This window comes from Rhinatrema bivittatum, chromosome 4 (assembly GCF_901001135.1).
Source record: "Rhinatrema bivittatum chromosome 4, aRhiBiv1.1, whole genome shotgun sequence".
Classification (NCBI taxonomy): domain Eukaryota; kingdom Metazoa; phylum Chordata; class Amphibia; order Gymnophiona; family Rhinatrematidae; genus Rhinatrema; species Rhinatrema bivittatum.
The window spans coordinates 199,166,669-199,189,371 of record NC_042618.1 but is presented as its reverse complement, the minus strand read 5'-3'; the positions used below and the strand labels follow the sequence as shown (position 1 = coordinate 199,189,371).

The 22,703-nt window shown below is 43.1% G+C and overlaps 1 protein-coding gene across 1 annotated transcript in view; it reads left to right on the top strand.

Annotated features, from left to right (window-relative positions):
- The window catches only part of CACNA2D2 (calcium voltage-gated channel auxiliary subunit alpha2delta 2), a 1,734,543-nt gene that overhangs the window by 1,156,976 nt on the left and 554,864 nt on the right, over nucleotides 1-22,703 (top strand). The window contains exon 5 of the mRNA XM_029599532.1: nucleotides 15,813-15,857. Within this exon, the coding sequence (XP_029455392.1) occupies nucleotides 15,813-15,857 (45 nt within the window). The remainder of the gene's footprint in view (nucleotides 1-15,812; nucleotides 15,858-22,703) is intronic.

Sequence of the window (22,703 nt, the reverse complement as noted above, 5' to 3'; positions counted from 1 at the left end):
ACTCTATCGCCAACTCCTGACTCTGCTTTTCAACTTGCTGCACCGTATGCTTAGATGAGGCTTCCTGAGTTGGTGTCATTCTCCTTCTCTTGCCTTATTCAGATCCAGTCTAAAATCCCACTTTTGGGGCTGCTTTTAAACCAGGAAGATGTAGAAAACATGAGGAGGGATCAAGCAAAGCTTGAGAAATGGTCTAGAGTCTGGCAGCTAAAATGTAATGCTAAAAAATGCAGAGTTAAGCATTTGGACTGTAAAAACGTAAGGATGTGGTATAGTATAGGGTTAAATTCTTCTAAGCACAAAACAAGAGCAGGATCATATCTGATGATCTTAAGATGGCCAAACAGGTGGATAAGGTGACATCAAAAGCCAGAAAGATGCTTGGCTACATAGGGAGAGGAGTGGTCAGTAGAAAAAGGGAGGTGATACTGCCCCTGCCCTGGTGAGACCTCATTTATAATACTGTGTGCAATTCTCAAGACTGCACCTTCAAAAAGATATAAACCAGTTGAAGTTGGTCCAGGGGGTAGCTACTAAAATGGCCAGTTTGTTCTTTGTTCTAAAGTATATTGGGACTACTAAAATGGCCAGTTTGTTCTTTGTTCTAAAGTATTTTGGGACTACTAAATTGGCCAGTGTGTTCTTTGTTGTAAAGTATATTGAGACAGACTTACAGATCTAAATATGCATACCCTAGAGGAAAGGCGCGGGCGATATGATAGAGACATTTAAATATCTCCAAGGTTTCCATGCAGAGCAGGCAAGCTTCTTTCAATGGAAAGAAGGCTCTAGAAGGAGGGGGTCATAGGAAGAGGGTGATAGAGGGTAAACTCAGGAATAATCTAAGGAAATATTTCTTTACAGACAGGGTGGTGGATGGCATGGAATGGCCTCCCTATAGAGGTGGTGGAGACAAGGCTAGTATCTCATTTCAAAAAAGCAAGGGATAAACACAGATGATCTGAGAGAGTGGTAGGGATTGTAAAGCTGAGTAGTTGGTATGGATGGGCAGACTAGATTGACCGTATGGTCTTTTTCTGCCCTCATATTTCTATGTTTCTATCATAACCCCCCAATTATCCCCCTTACAGCCTTATTGATTTTAAGCATTTTCTTAGTAAATGAAATTCCCAAAGTCTCTTTTGCCCTGTATGTTTGTCTTGATTAAATTGTAAGCTCCACTGAGCAGAGACTGTCTCTTATGTATTTTTGAACAGCACTGCATGCCTTCCAGCCTTGCTCTGAAACTGATTAGGTGTAGGCGAGCCACCCTGGTCTCCCACCTGTTTATGGAGAATTTTATCTCCTGCTGGGACCAGAACCCTTATACTAGTTGTCTCTCACGGTGCATCCCTTAGCCCTTGTTGCTGGCATCTGTCATCAGAAAGGCCCACTGTGGGGGGTCCAAGCTTGAGCCATTGGCTAGGATGCATTAGTTCCACCACCACTGGAGGCTTTCCTTTATGTGGGATAGAAACAGAAGCTGCCGATTGAAATCCATTTTTTGCGGAGCACTGCCGGCTAATAAGTTCTCCTGTAGCGGTCTCATGTGCGCCTTTGTCCAAGGCACTGCCTCAGTGAATGCCGCCATTGATCCTAGTACTTGTAGACAAGCCCTTGCTTTCTGGAGTATAGTAAACTTTCCACCTGCTGCTGAATTTGGATATTCTCTCTTCCGGAAGGATTAGTGTCCCTCTGCATGTATCGAAAAGGACTTCCAGATACTTTAACATCTGTGATGGCTCTAAATGGCTCTTGAGCCTGTTCACTGTCCAACCCAGGTGTTCTAGCATATGACTCTCTCTGTTGCCTCGACCCCTTCTTGCCTTGTGTCTGCCCTTATCAACCACTCATCTAGGTAGGGATTGACTCGGATTCCCTCCTTGGCAAGGAGGCTGCTACTATGACCAAAACCTTCGTGAAAGTTCGAGGTGCTGTTGCCAACCTAAATAGTAGAGCCTGAAACTGGTAGTTATGGCCTAGGACTGCAAAATGTAAAAACATCTGGAAGCTCTCCTGCATGGGTATTTGTAAGTTTGCTTCCATTAGATCCAAAGAGGAGAGAAATTAGCCTCTTCGCAGTGCTACTTTGACTGTGCCTAGGAACTCCATCCTGAAATGTGGAATCCTCAGCACCCGGTTTACTCCCTTGAGGTGCAGCACTGGGCGGTAGGACCCATCCTTTTTTGGCACCATGATGAAGATGGAGTACCCTTTCCTCATTCCTGACTGGGGGGCTAGTATTCTGACAACCGCTTCTTGCATTACCTGTTTCTTCGCTCCGCTGCATGGCAATGGGATAAACTGTTTTTTCATACTGCCCTTTAGTTCTGGGTAGTACCCTTCTTTTATAATGTCTAATACCCACCGATCTTTAGATACTAAGGGATACTCGAGACAAAAGCCTCTTAGTCTGCTTCCCACCTGTGGAAGCATCAAGTGGACCCTCACACCATTATTGTGATCCTTTGGGGGCTGCCATCTTCTGCCCAAGTCTCTAGATTAATGTCTGGCCCTTTGAAAGGGCTGCCCGTGCAATCTGCCCTCCCCACTGAGCTGGAACCTTGTCCACCTAGGCTGCCTGGTGTTCCTGGGGGATAATCTGCCCCCATCCCCTCTCTGTGGTCTCCTGTTCCAATCCTCCAGGAGCCTTAGCATTTTGGTTTCCAGGCTCTTCATGAGAGACTCTAGGTCCTCTCCAAACAACAATTTTCCTTTGAAGGGGAATTTACTCATCTTGGCCATGGATGCTGAATCTGCTGCCCAATACAGGAGGTACCTAACCATCATGTTTGTCACATCCTGCTTGGCCGAGATCCTAATCAAATCATAGAGGGCATTGGCCACACACACTGCTATGGACGCTGCTTGTGCCATCTCCTGGTTGCCGGTGCCTTCCACCTGTCCTGCGGGTGGCTGTAAAGTGCAGAGCAGAGCCCTTGCCGCATATCCCCCACAGATCACTGAGCGCAGAACTATGCTAGACAGCTCAAAGTCTTTCCTGAGAAGTGTCTCAATCCTTCTGACCTGCAGGTCCCTAAGGGCCGCACCTCCCTCAACCAGGATGATAGCCGTCACCTTGGGGAGGGCCAGGATGCTGTCTCTCCCCACCTGATCCATTACATACAATCTTTCCATATTCTTTTTGCTTCATAGTCTTAAGTCTGGTTTGGACCACTCCGCTGAAATAATATCCCGGATTGTGGAATTTATATGGAGAACACGTTTGCTGGCTTTTCAATGCCCGTGAGGACAGGGTTACCTTTTGGTTTACTGTCTCTGGGCTGCTCCTCAGCAAGCCTGAGGACTTGAGATATCTTGGAAATAAGGGCACCCAACTTCTCTGCCCTAAATAGTCGTACCACTGGGTCATCCTGTTCAGGCTCTCGGTCCTCTTCCTCCTCAGTCTCCTCTAGGGAATCCCCCTGGGACAAATCATCCAGCTCATCCGAAAAGGGCTTGGGCATGATTCTGGGTTTCTTCCTTTCCTTGTATTCCTTTTCGTCCCATGGGGAGGGGTGTGAAATCGGAGATTGGGGCCACCTAAGCCCATCAGTTTACCCTTCATTTCCCTGTAGGCCTTGTGCATTAAGAGCACAAAATCGGAAGAGAATGCCTCCCCCTCCCCCTCCAAGGGTTCCTCCCTCAATGCAACTGTGGAGGAGGCAGGAGCTTAAGCAGCAGCGATGTCAGCTTTGGTTGCAGGTTTTTTTAGGATGACTGGGGGAAAGAATATCAATGGGCCTCCCCGCTGCCCTCTGCCGAACCCCCTGATGGGGCGCCGTTGCAATTGCGACAGAATGAACCTGCCACCGTCTGGACTCGCTGTGCGCCGCACTGCAGGCACTTTTTGCCTCTTTCCATCTTACCTGCCGGCATGCGGTTCAGGGGACTTCAGGCCAGGTCCTGAGGACTTTGGCTTGAGGTCTTCTTACCACCGCCGCTTCTGAACCTTCCTTTCATTGTCAGGAAATGCAAGTCCAAGGGCCTGTTCGCCTGTGTGAGGGGAGGGAATAGTGACCCTAGGAGGGCCGTCATCCCAAGGTGTTCCCCGGCCTCAGGGAGGCCATTGCCTCTGCCTATTCCTCCTGCTGAACTAGCTCCACCTACCATCTGCTGGAGGCAGAGAACTACTAACGCCTTCCCTGCTGAACCAGCCTATATAGGTCTGGAACTCTGCCTCCATCTTCTGGAGGAGGACAAAACCCACTATGAAGACTGGTCTGGCAGGACGAAGAGGAAGATCCTTTTATGCTGAATGTCTTTCCCATATGGGTCACTGTACAGTACAATACACTGTATGGTACAGTTTGCCGCATGGTGTCTCAAAGGGTTTTGTGCCATTTCTTCTTTTTTTAATTTCTGTTTGAAGCTTGGTTCTCCATCAGGTTTTGCTTCAGATTATATAGCTTCCATCTAGCTATTCATGCAGTATACATTATTCAATGACCTTATGATCCAGATACTTAAAGGGAACTTCAAAACTACCCTGGGAAATCTAGTCACAAATCTATTTAGTCCAGTAAAAAGATATCATGCACAATTTGTTTCTATATAGCTGAGTGGACTAACACAGAAACAATACCACATTATTATTCCTGGGTGAATTCTGTACTACTGCAGAGTGCAGAATTCCCCTCCTGTGCAGAATTTCAATATTTCCCACAGAATTTGGCAAGAGACTTGGTGGAGCCTATCCCACTCACAGCCGAGGAAGGAAGAGGCCTGGTGGGCCACAAGTGGATCCCATTCCACTCACAGTCAAAGACTATGCTTGGAGGGAGAGAGAAGCAAGAGGCCCATGATCGCTGCAGACCCAGCCTATCGCACCTGCAGCAGAATGAGAAAGCTAAGCCTATGTCAGACAGAAAGGAAATGTGCTTGTGAGGGTAGTTTTGTGTGTGTGCATGTGTGAGAGAAAGGGTGCCTGTGTGAGAGAGAAACTGTATATGGAGGAGTAGACTGCCTGTTTGTGTGAGAGAAGGAGCCTGTGTGAGAGAGAAACTGTATATGTGGGAGTAAGACTGCCTGTTTGTGTGAGAGAGGGAGCCTGTGTGAAGTGTGTATGTGTGTCTTCAGAGAGAGGGAGTCTGTGTGAGAGGTATGTGTGTGTGTATGTGTGAGTCTGTGTGTGTGAGAGAGAGGGAATATGTGTGGGGGTGAGTGGGTGTGCCATAGAGGAGCCAGTGTGAGGGTGTGTGTGCTAGCTTGAGAGGGAGCCTGTGTGAGGAGGTGTATGTGTGTACAAGTGAGAGGAAGCCTGTGTGCAGGGGTGTATGAGTGTGTGTGTGTGTGTGTGAGAGAGAGAGAGAGAGGGAGCCTATATTAGGTTGTATGGGTGTGCAAACGAGAAAGAGGAAGCCTGTGTGAGGGTGTGTATGCAAGAGAGAGAGGGATCCTGTGTGAAGAGGTGTGTGTGTGAACAAGTGAGAGGGAGCCTGTGTGCAAGGGTGAGTGTGTGTGTAAGAGAGAGGAAGCTTATTTGAGGTTGTATGGCTGTGCAAAAGAGAGAGAAAGCCTGTGTGAGGGTGTTTGTGTGAGAGAGAGAGCCTGTATGAGGGTATGTGTATTTGAGAGACAGAGAGAGCTTGTGTGAGGGACTGTATGAGAGGGGGTCAAATTCTGAGAGTGGGCTGGGGTGTGGAGATAGAGTAGAAGGGGCTTGAGCCTGGAGGGAGGGGGAAATATAGTGGAGAGAGGAAGAGTTGGAGCCTGAGAAGCGGAGTGAAAGTGGTCTGGCCAGGGGAGTAGGGAGAGAGGATGGAAGGGACACTCCTATAGTGTACTTCTAGGGGAATTCTGCTCAAAATCTGTAAAACTCTTCACCTTCGGGTAATAACTTTTTTGTATTAGATTTTAAATTAATTACTTAAAGACTGTCATGTACATTGAGTTATTTTAACCAATTTAAAGTACGCAGAATTTTGCAGAATTTTACATTTTTTTGCACAGAATTTTAGACTTCTGTGTGCAGAATTCACCTAGGAGTAACATTATGTAGAAAACCATAGAGAGCAAAGTCTGAATGGGATTTGGTGTGATCATCCAACCCATTCCCTGAATCAAGTATTTTACAGCCTGAGAAGGGGAAAATAACTTTCTTTAAATTAAAACAATCCCTGTCATTTAAAGGCTGTCATCCGGGTGCCATGCATTGATAAGACAGCTAAGAGAGAATTTGAAAAGAAGTTGGCCGTAGAGGCAAAAACGCACAGTAAAAACTTTTTTAAATATATCCGAAGCAGAAAGCCTGGGAGGGAGTCAGTTGGACCATTAGATGATTGAGGGGCTAAAGGGGTACTTAGAGAAGACTAGGCCATCGCGGAAAGATTAAATGATTTCTTTGCTTCGATGTTTACTGAAGAGGATGTTGGAGAGATACCCGTACCAGAGAAGGTTTTCATGGGTAATGATTCAGATGGACTGAACCAAATCATGGTGAACCTAGAAGATGATAAACTGAAGAGTAGTAAATCACCTGGACTGGATGGTATACAACCCAGGGTTCTGAAGGAACTCAAAAATGAAATTTCAGACCTATTAGTAAAAATGTGTAACCTATCATTAAAATCATCGATTGTACCTGAAGACTGGAGGGTGGCTAATATAACCCCAATATTTAAAAAGGGCTTCAGGGGTGATCCAGGAAACTACAGACCAGTTAGCCTGACTTCAGTGCCAGGAAAAATAGTGGAAAGTGTTCTAAATATCAAAATCACAGAACATATAGAAAGACATGGTTTAATTGAACAAAGTCAGCATGGCTTTACCCAAGGCAAGTTTTGCCTCACAAATCTGCTTCACTTTTTTGAAGGAGTTAATAAACATGTAGATAAAGGTGAACCGGTAGATGTAGTGTATTTGGATTTTCAGAAGGCATTTGACAAATTTCCACATGAGAGGCTTCTAAGAAAAGTAAAAAGTCATGGGATAGGTGACGATGTTCTTTCGTGGATTACAATTTGGCTAAAAGACAGGAAACAGAGAGAAGGATTAAATGTACAATTTTCTCAGTGGAAGGGAGTGGGCAGTGGAGTGGAGTGCCTCAGGGATCTGTATTGGGACCCATACTTTTCAATATATTTATAAATGATCTGGAAAGAAATACAACGAATGAGGTAATCAAATTTCCAATGATACAAAATTGTTCAGAGTAGTTAAATCACAAGCAGATTGTGATAAATTGCAGGAAGACCTTGTGAGACTGGAAAATTGGGCATCCAAATGGCTGATGAAATTTAATGGGGGTAAGTGCAAGGTGATGCATATAGGGAAAAATAACCCATGCTATAGTTACACAATTTTAGGTTCCATATTAGGAGCTACCACCCAAGAAAGAGATCTAGGCGTCATAGTGGATAACACATTGAAATCATCGGTTCAGTGTGCTGCGGCATTCAAAAAAGCAAACAGAATATTGGAAATTATTAGAAAGGGAATGGTAAATAAAATGGAAAATGTCATAATGCCTCTGTATCGCTCCATGGTGAGGTCACCACATCTAAAAAAAGATATAGTTGCGATGGAGAAGATATAGAGAAGGGCGACCAAAATGATAAAGGAGATGGAACAGCTCCCCTATGAGGAAAGACTAAAGAGGTTAGGACTTTTCAGCTTGGAGAAGAGATGGCTAAGGGGTATATGATAGAGGTCTTTAAAATCATGAAAGGTCTAGAACAGGTAAATGTGAATCGGTTATTTACTCTTTCGGATAACAGAAAGACTAGGGGGCACTCCATGAAGTTAGCATGTGGCACATTTAAAACTAATCAGAGAAAGTTCTTTTTCATTCAATGCACAATTTAAGCTCTGGAATTTGTTACCAGAAGATGTCGTTAATGCAGTTAGTGTAGCTGTGTTTAAAAAAGAATTGGATAAGTTCTTGAAGTCCATTACCTGCTATTAATTAAGTTGACTTAGAAAATAGCCAATGCTATTACCAGCAACAGTAACATGGAATAGACTTAGTTTTTGGGTACTTGCAGGTTCTTATGGCCTGGATTGGCCACTGTTGGAAACAGGATGCTGGGCTTGATGGACCCTTGGTCTGACCCAGTATGGCATGTTCTTATATTCTTGTGGCTCCCCCCTTTACTCCTGCTGGGCTACTTGATGTATCTGAGAGTGGATTGATGTGGGGGCGGAAGCTACATAGTCACATGCATGCTAAGTTCTAACCTACACAGATAGTAACTTTTATTAAAGAGTTAATTTTTCCTTCTTAAAGGGGTTTAGGGCTATATTTGAGTGCTATGAGGATATGAGTAGCATTTCAGTATTAGTGATGTTTTGAATCATGAGTCAAAGCTGATGGCATTGTAACCACATTAACTATTTTGAGCATTTATCTATTTATTATTAAAGTAGGTTCAGGTTTACTTTTTGCAGTATTCTGCATTGGAGAGCTATTAAACTGATTGAATTATTAGGTTTCCTTATCATGCATTGTTTTCCCTTTCTCTCCCCCTTCCCGTCCACCTCCTCGCAGTCCCTTTCTCCAGCTGAATGTGGTTGGAAAGAGGTGTCTTTGTATGCTCACCTGGAAAGTCTGATTGAATGGAAGACATATTAGCTCTATCGAAAGGAAGCTGCATTGTGAGGGTGAGATTGGCTTCCAGTAGTATTTATATTCCAGAAGGCAGAATGCAACTTGGTAGTGCCCTTTAATTACCCCTTTTGATGGAATATAAAATTCTATTTTGACAGCATTACTGCTCTCTGAATTGCTTGTCTCTTTCTTTATAAATGAATGCGTGCCCTGGTGCCTGGGATGCTGCATCTTACTGTAGCGAGTCTTCCCGCATAAATAATATGTAAATATTCCAATTAATGAACTGCATTTACAATTCATGCTGGGTGCATTATGTAACTTTTAAAAAATGTATTTAAAAACATTTTCTCAACTTTTGGTGGTCTTAGGATGTGGAAGAGCGATGATGCTGACTAGATTCTGGCATTGTAAAAGCAGATGCTATCCCAGCTTCCAAAACTTCCATGCCAAAGCACGTTAACCCTACCCAAATCCCAACCAAAAAATATTCCATTACTATGAAAACCTACCCAACTCGGCCAGGAAGCTCAATCCTGACCTAAAGCACCTCCTATTATTCCACTGCTGAGCTCCCCACACCAAGATCCCAAACGTTGTCCATCTCAAAGAATTAGAGTTTTGCCCCAGTGAGTGAAGGCCAAAGAGTAAACTTTTTCAGGTGGTGTATCCAAGGTATAAATCAGGAAAGGCTGAGTGTTGTATTGCTTTTGAATGAAAGGAATCACATACAATATTTAGCTTTCTTTTGTTTTTGTAATGAGTACACTGTATAAAAACTAGTGCCATAAGTGCCGTTTTAATGCAGAGACATTTTCTATGGGATTTAATAAACTGCAGTACCCCCTGAGCCATGATCATGTGTTGATGTGGTTGAGAAATGTACTTATTCCCAGCTGCAGGAACTCGTGATCGTGGCCAGGGCCATAAGGTCCCAGTATGCAAGCGTAACATGCCCCTGACCATGGGGGTGTTGCACCGCAGTCAGCGTCCTGTACCTCAAGGTTCCATGTCCAGCACTGTGTCCTGCAACGTGCTGGGGCCTCCCGGCGTCCTGCTCCTCTGCTGCATCTTGCTGCTCCAAGTCAGGGTCCTTAGCAACTCACCAGTTTTATAGAGCCAGTTTCCAGGATTTCCTTTGGTGCAGACTGATGCCATCAGCACTACTGTAGCAGAAAAGGAAGCTCACTTCTCTGGACAGGTTCTGTTTCTTCGTTCCTGATTCTGACCTCAGATTGAAACCCGGCCTGGTTCCTTACCTTGCTTCTGTCTGTTGCCTTCCCTGATCCTTACTTGTCTCCTGCTTCTGTATGGACTCTGCTTGCCTCGATCTTTCTCTACCTCACTATTCTACACTGTGCCTTGGCCTTGTCTGTCAGCAGTCCCGGGATTCACTCTTCCAAGTCTGTGACAGCAAATTTATATAGGCCGCAAGTCCTGAGTGAATTTCAGATCTGCCCACCCTCCCCCACACTCACAAAATAAATGGTGCCACATATAAAGGGTAAAGTCCCAACTCCACCATATGTCCCTTTCATTCCTCCCCCAAAATACACTGTTAGCATCCCCAACCCTGAGGAAGCGCTCTTAACTGCATCTTCCCACATGCAAACTCTGCTTCCACCCAATTTTCCTCTTCTTAACCTGGCAGTGCTCTCAAGGGAAAGTTAAACACACCTCTTGAGATGTAGTTCATTTTCCCAGAGTAACACAAACTACAAAGTTTTTCATGCTGTGATAGCAAAGCTGGTGGCTTATGCTTTCAGCATTGCTGACATGGTAACAGTAAAAGCGCTGGCCTAGGCTCACAATAACAGCCTATCACAATCTGGTCAGAAGACTGCAAATTTTAAAATGTTCTAGGAAGGTGTGAGGGTTTGAAATGGAGTAGGAGAGGGGGGAGGGGGAGTCGAAGAGGCACAGGAGAAATGCATCTTCCAAATTTGGTGGAACTGGGGAATGGGTAGAGGGAGGGGCAGAGGCTTGCCTTGATCTCTTACATATGTGGGAAAATTTTATCAGACGGTTTTCGAGGTGTTGAGGCTAGGCTTGGATTTGAGCCACTAGGCTTGGATTTGGGCCACTAGGCCTTCGACATACTTTTTTTTTTTTTAAGTCAACTTGGAACTTAACTGGCTATATTCTTTTGCTGGTTAAGTTTAAAGTTATCCAGCCACATGAGGCTGAATAACTTTAGGCTTGCTCTGAGGCAGGCCTAAAGTTATCTGGTTATCTTTGCTGATTATAGTTGAAAATTGGCTGTTAGACGATTAACTTTATCCTGCTCCAGAACACCCCTGGAACATTTCTTTTTTATCTGACTAAGTTTTATCCTGATAAATGGCTCAATATTAAAAAAAAAATAGCCATTTAGACAGTTCATTTGTGATTTATTCAGCTAAATGCCTTTGAATATTGACCCCTGTGTTGCTCTGAGAAGAGCTAACTGATTGCGGGAAGAAGAGATGGGAAGAAACAACATCAGTTGTAAGAAGAGAGCTAGAGAAAGGAGGAAAATCATAGAAGAGAAAAGTAAACCAGAAAAGCCAAAAGATGAAAGTAGAGGAGAGAACAGTATGATATGGGGAAAAAGGTAAAGGTAAAAATGTCTTTTATTTTCAAATTAATTATCAGATTACATGACTGAAAAGTTTTGAGTGATTTTATATTGCAGTGGTCTACTCTTTTTAGTTTTTTGTCCTGTCAGTTGAGTGAGGAATGTTGCACACACTATAACTTTTGATTCTCCTTCCGTTACACTCAACCCTGTCTCCCTAAAATCAATAATCCACCTTTGGGCTGTTTGTGGAGGGAGGATTTGAAAGGGAGAGGGAGAGAAAAGCCAGTGTGAGGGAGAGAGAAACATGCTGAATGTATATGCGTGTATGAGAGAAGAGGCAGTGTGTTTGTAAGTGTGTATGTAAGAGAGTTGGGGTTGAGTGTTTAGAAGTGTACATGGGTATATGAGATGTAGGCTGTGTGTTGTTAGGCATGTGTATGTATTAGAGAAGCTTTAGTTGTGATAGAGAGAAAAACTGTGTGTGAGAGATGGTGTGGTTAATGTGAGGATGATTTAAAAAATATTTTATAAAACAAATTATATGGAGGGGGTACCTGGAAGCCAAGTGATGAGAGGACTGTGAATCTACAGCTAATAGCAGCCCTTCTCTCCCTTCTCTCCCCCCTCTCCCACACCACACCCCACCCAGGTCCTCAAGTTTGGTGGGATGTCCAGCTATCTATTTATTTATTTATTTAAGAACTTTCTTACACGCCCTTCCATAGTTCAAGGCAGAAATCAAAAAGCACTCAGAAAAGGTAAAATCATACATAAAATAAAAGATAAAACATTGGGAAACATACAGCTTCATATAAGGTCATTATAGGCAAGCTAAAAAAATGAGCCTTTTTTTAAACAACTTTGTATCCCTTATGGATATGAATTCATCCAGTAAAGAGTTCCATAGGGTGGTGCCAGTGATTGAGAAGGTACATTCACAAGTCTCATCCAGGTGCATGTATTTATAAGATGGAACATCAAGAAAGCCCTGATTTAAGGGATCGCAAGGTCCGAGTCGGTGTGTAAATCTGCAGTGTAGCAGTAATCCAAGGAGAAGAGATATTGTTGAGCAAATTGTGTATAATGTTGGCAAGTTTGTACCGTATCCAATATGTAATAGGGAGCCATTGTAGAAAGAACAATACAGGGATGATGTGATCCCAACTAGGAGTGCCAGTGAGGAGATGAGCAACAGAGTTCTGAAATATCTGTAGAGGGTGAATGGCATAGGCAGGGAGCCCAGGAGAGAATGAGTTACAGTAGTCCACACCTGAAAAAAGTAATGCTTGAAGTACCATGTGAAAATCCGGAACATCCAGTACGGGTTTCAAATTGCAGTAGGTGAAGTTTATTAAAAGAAGATTAGGTTATGGCTTTAATGTGAGTGTGCATTGATAGAGAGGGATCAATAAGAATTCCCAAATTACGCACCTTGCTTGTGATGTGTATAAAATGACCACTAAATGAGAATTTATCTAGAAGGTTTGAGGAAGGATAGTGGGATAAGATCATCAGTTCAGTTTTACCAATATTGAGAGAGAATTTATTTTGATGAAGCCATTTGAGTATTGAGGAGAGACAGAGAGAAATAAATTGTTCAATGAGTGCCCATGAAGATTTAAGAGGGAAGAAAATTGTAAGAACATTACCAGAGAAACCCAAGGCCAAGTGAGAGATTAGAATAGAGTGATCAAAAATATCAAAAGCTAAGGAGATATCAAGAAGAATAAATGCATATTGTACACCAGAATCAAACCCATGGTGTATAGTGTCAAAAATTGATAGAAGTAACGTTTCAGGGTTATGAAATTTATGAAATCCAAATTGGTATTAGTCAAGGATGGTTTGAGAGTCAAGAAAAAGTGACAGTGTCTGTAATATAATGTTCTCTGTTATCTTTGATAGATATGAGAGAGATAATTTGAGAAAATGGTAGGATCATTAGTAGATTTTTTGAGGATGGGACAAACTGAGGATCTTTTTAATGCTGTGTAGAAGGCCAAGCATTGTTTCCCAGGCTGTAGGCACAAATTCAGACTGACTCCAGCCTTAAAATACAAACTTAAAATTTTATTCAGCAAACACAACTGTTTAATAGTGGACTGCCTACCTTAGCAATAATCACTTGCACACAGGGGCTGTAGACTGCCTTGCTTCTAGTCAGTGTACATTCACTCCCTTCTGGTTTGGACTGAGCACTTTACAGAAGCTGCCTTCCTCCTGGAGGCATAGAGGCCTCCTGAACACAGCTTGGCTTATCTTCTTAGGCTCCCTAGCTGATCCCTCCCTCAGGACTTTTCCTGCCCCAGCAGAGTGCTGCCCACAGAGCTCTCTCTCTCTCTCTCTATGGGATTTAAGGTGGAACAGACTCCATGCCTGGTCCCGCACATGTTTAAGGGGGGAAAACAGGGTCACTCTGTCACATGCTGTTGAAAAAGTACCAGAGGAGAGAGATGAATGTATACATTTGGTAATAAATTCTGACAATTTCTCTCTTATGAGTTTTAATAAGGCGGTAGAACAAGAATTCAACAGACTAGTGGTAGTGTTTAATCTGTTAATGGCTTGAATGATCTTAGGATCAGATATTTCATCAAAATTGTCCCATCTCATTCATTCAATGCAAAAGCTATCCATTAGTAACTTATGATTGCTTGGAAAAGTTGGCTACCCTACTTATATCACATCCTCTATTTTAGAACAATCGTGGATTTATGTTCCCCTCCTTACCTTCCAAACTTTCCTGTTGTTCATTCCTAGCCTTTCCTGATTGGTTGCTGAAGGGAGGAACATGGGGCTGGAAGGGTCATCCCTTAGCCAGCTTTGGACAGGATGGGAACGTCTGTTAGATATAAGAGCTGGGCTTCGCTGAGCATATTGCCTGGGTCTGAAGCAGATTCTTGTAGGGCAACTACTGGAGGCAGAGGAGAGAGAGAAGAATGCAGGCTAGGGGGAAATGAGAGAATGGAGTCTGAAGCTACCGGGAACTATTGCTGCTGCTACTGCTCCTAGCTGGGTCCTGAGTCCGGTCTCTCTTTCACACTTCCAGCAGCATCTCTTAATCGTTAGAGTCAAAGTGCTGTCCACTCACTCAGGCTCCAGCGCCATCATCCTGGTTAGCGTCCTTAGGCCACTTTGGGCAAATTAAGCCTCCCCAAGATTTGTATACTTGCCACCAATGGGAGCTTCCTCTTTGTAGTGATTAAGAAGATTGGAAGATCTTAGGCCATCTGTCTCCACTAACTCAGCAGGTTGAAAGACCTAGGATTCCCTCTTTTTAGTGACTCAACAAGATGGAAGTTTTAGGATTCCTTCTCCTTAGTGACTCATCAAGTTGACAGGTCTGCAGTTCACACTTCTTTGTGACTCAGCAGCTTAGAAGACCCAGAACACCAGTTATTAGGGACTCGGCAGGTTGGAAAATCTGGGTCATTGCTCTTTTAGTGACTCAGTAAGCTGAAATGTTTAGGCCTAGCAGATTGGAAACTCTGTGATGCCTTTTTTTATCAGTAGATTGGATGGAGCTCCTCTAATTTGGTAACTCAGTAGATGTGGTTCCTCCTACTGAATTATTTTAGGTTTAGATTTTAGATTATCTTATCTAATTTTCTTTTAACTAGGAAAATGTTTATTAATGTTCTGAATTTTGAAATGTATACATAATTTTATGGAGATGAATTTTATTGTAACAGGTATTTTATAATGTGTTATTTTATTTAATCATTGTGTTACATCGTTTATTGACAAAGTATAGTTGGGCAAATGTATAGAAGGTGTCAATTTTGGCATCAACTTTTAATCATGTTAAAGATTTAAAGATTGTATTATTTTTGTTCTATAAGAAGTATGTAAACTGGCTTGATATAACTAACGAAAGTTCGGTATACAAAAAGGCTAAATAAATAAATAAATAAATAAATAAATAAATGGAAAGGCTTACGACTTCTTATTTGTAATGCAGCAAGTGGTTTAGTGGGATGGACTGTATATGACTCCCCCTCAAGGATGACTCGGCTTGAAAGGTGGGCTGTTAAAAAAAAAACCCTAAGTCCTCAGTCAGAATATAAACATTGGGGAAGGTGAAAAATCTGACTAATGTGAATATTAACAAGACAATATGTATAGTATTCATTGGATTTTATAGTTAATGTTGACATAATCAAACACCTCACTTTATTCATAGCATATATACTCACTCTGAGTATATTTGAAAACAAATATTTATCCTGAGGAGGATGAAATGGCAGTCATGCATGGCAAAGAAAAGTAATGCATATAGCCTTGTGGCATATAGAAGACAGGTTGGTTTCAGTTAATGCAGAACTGTACAAACATATAGACAAAATAATAGGCAGTAACATAAAGCAAGAGCCGGCAGGCCAGAGAGAATCGATTCTGTACATGAATGTCACAGTATGTTACTGTACTCCATCATTTTCTTGGAAATCCTTAGCTTAAATAGATAACAATTTGACTGAGGTTATGGAGCATTGTCTGTAGGCACCAGGTTCATTCCACGAAAAAAGGCAATTGAAGAGACAAATATAAACCAAGCAAAATAACTGTGTTCTTTACAGTTTTCATGCAAGAGCTGAAAAAGCCGACACCAAGGCTGAACAGAAGCTTACAGTCAGACTCTTTACTAGAGCTGCGCATCCTGTTTGCACGTGTGAATAATTTCTGCTTTCTTCTTCCTCCCACTAGGAAGAAGATATTGAATACTATGACTCCAAAGCGGACACAGAATACGTAAGCTACTTCCAGTTCAGAAACAATTCTTATTTATCCTGTAGTTTCCCTCTCTGTTTAAGTGTTTTTCTCTCTCTCTCTCTCAGTCCTTCTCTTCCTTTCTCCTTCACATTTTCTCTTCTCTGCATTTTTACCCTTTTCTCCCTTAACCTTTCATTCTCTCTCTCCTTCTCACCCTGGACTCTACCACTTGTGATATCCTTTATTGGGCAAATGTAGTAATTTTCCAAAGATCATGATGAAACTCTTATGTCTTCTAATCTAATCTAATTTTGTGCTTTTATACCACATTCCTGGAGCTTTTATCTTGTGGATAAGTCTAACGTATGTCCAATGCAAGGCATCACAACTTTGCAATTTCTTCAAGACCAGCAGAGCTACTAAATCTATACCTGTCTCCTCCTAATTTTTCTCTCTTCCAGTCCTCCGTTTCTGTTTCTCATTCTCTCCCTCCCTCCCTCACTCTCTTTTTCTGTCTCTGACAAAAAATACAGTCCAAGGCTGTAGCTCCATTTGCAGCTGTGTTCTAGGAAGGTGGCCTCTGTGGCAGCAGTTAGTAAAATCACATACCAAAGTAACACATTTTCTCTCAACAACAATTTAAGCATCAATCAAATCGGCTATAATGCAAATCTCCCATGTGCAGGCAGATAATGACCTGAGATGTTCTCTCAAAATGCATTCCAAATGTGTCCAGTGTCTTACAAGCTTAATATGAGGTGAAAGTTTATTCCAGACCTTGAAAAGTTGGTGTTCAAAACAATCTGTTAATTTCATGTAGTTTCACCGCTGATCGCAATGCAAACTACGCAATACAGAACAAAGATGGTAAAAATGCTGCTTTTTTTTTTTTTTTTTTTTTAATATTAAGGTCATACCCATATTAAGGTGAATTTTATGATTTGGTGAACTTATTCCAAATCCTATTTCCTGACACTATTCTGCAGTGGGCTAAAAAGCCTATCATTGAACTCTATTTTTTTAAATAGATGCATAAAACCAGGGCTCTGTGGATAAAGGGCAAGCCTCAGTGTAAAAGGTGTGTCCTTTGGGAGCTATTACCAATGCAGTGGGTTGCAGGATTCAGGACAGCATGTTTTTTACCAGTGGTTGACAATGTCAGACAAAGGTGATTGATTTCTTCAATTGGATGTCAAAAGAATTAGATCAAGGACACGTGCTGGATGTGGTTTACTTGGATTTCAGCAAAGCTTTTGATATTGTCCCATAGGAGGCTCAGGAATGAACCAAACAACCTAGGAATGTGGCTCCAAAAGTGGAGGACTGGTTGACTGATAGATGACAGATGGTGATAGTAAATGGAATTCACTCTGTAGAGAGATTGATGATTAGTGCAGTTCCTCAGGCATTGGTCCTAGGGCTATAAATGGAATTCACTCAGAAAAGAGCAATGATTAGTGGAGTGCCTCAGGGATCGGTCCTGGGGCCAGTTCTGCTCAATATTTGTGAGAGAGATATTTCAGATAACACTAAAATCTGCCACAAAGTGAACACCCCTGAAGGAGTAGCCAAAATGAGAAGTGATCTAAAAAGCCTGAGTGGCTGAGTACTTGGCAGCTGAGATTTAATGTGAAAGGATGCAAAGTCATGCATTCAGGGGCCGATGCAATGAGCTGCATGTAAAAACGTGCATCCAAACTGGGTGCCCGTTTTGTTTTTTTTTAACACGCACATAGCCACGTCTCCTGGGCGCTCAATGCAGTATGGTAATGAGGTGCTGTGCTAAAAAAGACACGCTAGGGATCAATTGTGCATCCCTAGTACATCCTTGGCATTGGGTGCCCAGGAGATGTGGCTGTGCGCACATCCACGGGTTAGGAAAACAGACGCTCAATTTACGAGCATCCGTTTTCCTGACCTTCTACACAGCCACAGGTTAGGTAAACAGTCGCTGTAAATTAAGTATCCATTTCCCTAAGCTGGTTGCAGTCAAGACTTTTTTTTTTTTCATGTTGCTGCTTTCTGTGGTTCCTCCTGCTTAGTACTTTTAGAATCGTCATGATTCTAAAAGTAAGAGGAACCACAGAAAGCAGAATTTTTTGCTTTTTAGTGAGCCTTTGATGCTCTGCAAGATTTAACGCCAGCTCTGGGATGGTGCTAAATTAGCTATGTTAAAAAGTGCATGTCAGGCACACAGAAAGTTTTTGTATGTTTAGTGCTATTAGCTACGCGTGAGTTTGGACATCCATTTTGGATGCACTAATCCTAATCCCCTTTATGCATCAGGTGTTAGCCTAGCACATCCAAATACGCATCCAATCACTGGTTAAACTGTGCGCTAGCCTGAATGCACGATATTGCATCTGCCCCTCAGGGTGTAGAAATCTGAAGGAACTGTAATGGATGGTGGGAGAAAAGCTGATGTGCTCAAAACAGGAGAGAGGCCTAGGGTTGATAGTGTCTGATGGTCTCCAGGATAGTGAAAAAGTGTGACAAGGCAAGTGACTAGAAACAGAAGAATACTAGGATACATAGGGGGAGACATAACCAATAGAAAAGGAGTGATAATGCCCCTGTATAGGTCATTGAATAATGGAATAATGTGTTAAGTTCTGGAGACCACATCTCAGAAAAGATAGAGAGAGGATGGAGGCAGTTCAGAGAAAGGCAACTAACATGGCGCAGGGACTACATCAGAAGCTATATGGCATGAGACTTAAGGATCTAAAAATGTATACCCGTGAGGAGAGGAGAGACGGGATGGATATGACACAGGCTTTTAAATACCTTGGTTATGCACAAGACACAAACCTTTTTCAATGGAAAGCAAGTTCTGAATTAGGCGGCATGACGTGAAGCTCCAAGGGGGTAGACTCAGAACCAATGCCAGAAAATATTTTTTCACAGAAAGGGTGATATTGCGTTCGCCAGCCACCACATTCCATGGCCGGTCGCACTTACCCGGCACTGCCCCGATCCCTCTTGCAGCAGCAGCAGCAGGGAGCCACCACCAATGATGAATTCCCTCGTGGCCCAGAGCCGCTGCTCACGCCACCAATACCTGGCCCCGCCAGCGACTCCCTAGGAGCGTGCACGCCTCTCCACAGATCTTAAAGGGGCTGCAGCGGGAAAGTTCCCACAGCTCCCTCTGATGACATCAGCCTTCTGCCTATTTAAGCCCGGCCCGCTCCTACCTGCAGTGCCTTGGTTTAGCAACAGGTCAAGTTCCTTGTCAGTAGCAAGTTGCCTGGATTGCTTCTATGGCCTTGGCTTGGATTGTTCTGGACTCCATTGGAATACCGCCTGCCCTGACTTCTGGTATGCTTCTGGACTTTGTTGAATCGCTGCCTGCCTGACTCCTGGTATGTTTCTGGACTTCATTGGATTGCCACCTGCCTTGACTCCTGGTGCATTTTTGGGACTCGCTGGACCACTGCCAGTCCTGATCCTTGAACCTTTCATTCAGCTCTCCCCAGCACCTATCGTGGAGTCTACCCTCTCTGGAGACCTGCTCCTAAGTCCAGCCAGCTCCAGTACCCAAGGGCTCAACCTGCGGGGACGAGGGCTGGTGTTGGTGAAGGTCCTGTTGGGTCTCCATACTGACCAGCTCCACCAACTGATGATGAGAACCTGCAAGACTCCTTCCTTCAGGTAGTGTCAGCCTTGTCTCGGACCAAGGGTCCATCTATGCAACAGTTTGCTGAGGCCATGGACCCGGCGGACCTCTCAGGGCTCCAGGCCATTCCAGGCTTGGCTCAGAAAATCCAACAGCAACAACACTTCCTGGAATTTTTGGCAGACAAGATGGAATGCTTCTGCGCCTGACTGGATGCAACCACCACAGCTAGTCTGCCGCCTCCTGAGATTCCTGTTCCTGTGCCATGTGTTCATCTCAAGTAAGAGAGGAGGCTTTGGGGGCCAATAGATTTTTGCAAGAAGTTACTACTGAATCTACCTTGTGCAATGCATTTCTGATTCCCAGGCCACCATTTTCACTATCATCCCAGCAATCACTTCACTGCTGCAGAACTCTAGACTGTCCATCAGTTTACCCCTCACAAGGTATGGAAAGGGTGCTGCTTCAGCTCTAGCTGCTGTCTCTGCTTTCCAGAGAGAGCGAAAGAGAATTTAAACAAATAAAAGAACCATGGAGGTTCTAAAATTAAAGTTGGAATCTGAAATTCAAATGAAGAGCAAACCTTTAATTAGACACCATGTCTAATCTCTCAGTCTCCCCCTCCTCTCCCTATGGCCGCCGTTCTGTAATTTTAGCAATCAGCATGTTAAATATAAACCAGCAGCTCAATTCATTTTCCAGTTTCTCAGCTCTCTCCGGAGGAGCATTCTGACTTCACTGGCTACTGGGGCTTCACTTATCTTCCCAGCTTGGAAATGTATTTCCTTCAATTCAAGAAATGCATCCCAAAGTATTCCAGAACAGAACCTGCTTTATAACCCGTAGGATGAAAGTGAAAAATATACACTAAGGTCGTGTGTAAGAAGGTTGTCTTGAAAGGGTGGGGGAGCAGTTTTGCAAGGTTTACTAAAAACGGATTTCTTATCAAATGGAACCAGTGTAGGTTATAAAAGTGTTGGTTTGTTCAGTACCAAGGCTACCAAAAATGTATATCTCAATTCTTACAATTTTTTTGTTCACAGAAAAAAATAAATACACTTCTAGTGAATTTAGCACTGAAAGTGAGAACTGAAGTCCTCCAAGTAATAAAAAAAAAAAGAAACCCCCAGATGCAGCAGGTTCCCCTACTGCCCTACCATTCTGTCTCAACCCTGAGAAGGAACACCTGAAGGGATAAGAGAGTAACACAGTCTCCAGGCCTTGGACAATCTTTAGTACCTCTACTGAGACTCCCAGCAATAGTGCCAGTTAGTTCTGTATTGCAGTGATTTCATGAAGTGGGCTCCTGTGCACTGAAAACTGGATAAGGCCGCCAGCTTATTTCATAGAGGCCACTAAATGGCTTCCAGATATAACAGCTTTCAGTCACTATCAACCTCAGCTGGGTCTGAACCCATTAGCTGAAAAGATTAACACTATGCTAATTCCTTGAAATCATCCACTCCCTCTCAAAAGTGATGTCATTTAAATGTTCAGAGTTTTAGCTCAGGAACCAGCTGCCACTCTGTGTAAGCTCAGAATGCAGAAAGTTACAGAGGGACGGTAAACTTTTAAACAGGCATGCGAGCGCACATGTGCGTGTGTTCATCAACCCGCGCCCAGGGACGCAGCCATATTATAACATACGTGCGTATATGTGCACATTGTTATAAAAGAGCCTAGGTGTGTGTAAATGTGCTACAATTTTAAGTGGACACACACCTATGCGCACAAATGCCGCTTCTACCGCGTAACTGGGAGGATTTTAAAAGACATGTGCGCCAGTGCCTTTGCCAGTTATCCCAAATGGTTCCCAGTTCACCCAGGTAAGGAACAGGACTTCCAAACCCCCCTGGTTTAATAGCCTCCCTTCTCCCCTGTTAGCCCCGAACCTTAAAACCCCGCTGATGTATTTATTTTTCTATTTTTTGTTTTACAACTTACATGTCATCCATAGAACTTTTCATTTGTGCATTTAGCGAGAGATATGCGCATATTCGAGCGACATAAATTTGCTCAGTGCATGCTGGCCCGACATATTCATATATCTCCCAGTTTTGTCACGCGTCAGGATTTTAAAATTCACCTTCAAGCATTTTGGCATTTTTTCAACATTTGACAAACTCTTGTGTGGTGATCCAGTTCATCCAATTGGAGCCTGGAGGTATAACTTTCATTAGATTGGATTGATCGGTTTCAAACTTCATATTAAGGCCAATAATGGTCCTGGAGTTTACCCTATTGAAATTCACCAGAACCTAATCCGTAGCTCTCACAATATACACAGAGTTTCACCACAAGCACCTCATTGACATTTTTCCTTTCCTGTGCTGTGTTAAAGACAAAAGTGAAGAGTTGAAAAAACACTACAGAATCTCATGCACATGCTTGAATGCCTACCTTTTGATTTGTTTGGGGTTTTTTGGTGAAGTCTTTCTGATATTCAACTATTCAATGATTTCATTAATTGCTTTCTTTGGTTCAGCTAAAAAAAATTTTGTTGTTTTTGGAGTTTCTTCCTGCTGCTATTTTATATCACTTCCAGTCCCGGCAATGAGGGGAGCCATGCATGCACTAGGGCTTTTTCAGACCTTGTAATCATGGGCCCTAAATCCAGCACTAAGTGTTGCCATTGCATAATGACTATGACTCCCCCATCATAGGGCTGTGAACATTGCCATTGCAGCATCCCAAGCCCTGGTTGACTGGGGAGTGGAGGGACCTGAACCAGAAATTGAACCTTGGATTTTCTGCATGGCAGTGCACAGCCCTGTCACTGAGATACCATGCCAGCCCTCAGTTAAATGTTTATTTTAGGGATTAAAATCAATTCTGTAAGGTCACATGCAGCAATAAATATTCTCATAGGTTGGAAACAAACTAACATCAACATTCCAATCTCTACAAAAGTAAATGTACAATTTTCGGGAGTTCATTTTCTCCCAATCTCTTATTTTTTTATTTTCTTAGGTTTCTAGGCATCACATATCTATAAATTGAGTTAACTGAAGTTACAGCTAATGGTCTATGAGGCAGAAAGTACAAATGCTAGTACTGAGAGGGGCAGAATTAATAAGGTCCATTGTACGAAACTGGTGGCTCATCACCTCTAATAAGTTGGTTGCAGTGTTTGGTAGCTATTGGGCTGAGGGGTGCTCCCACCATAGAGGAAGACACTATTTAGATGCAGTGTACACACCGAACACCAAGGCTGACTCTAGAGGGGTGCGAGGCCTGAATCTGCTGGGGCTTGAGGTTGAAGAGTGGCC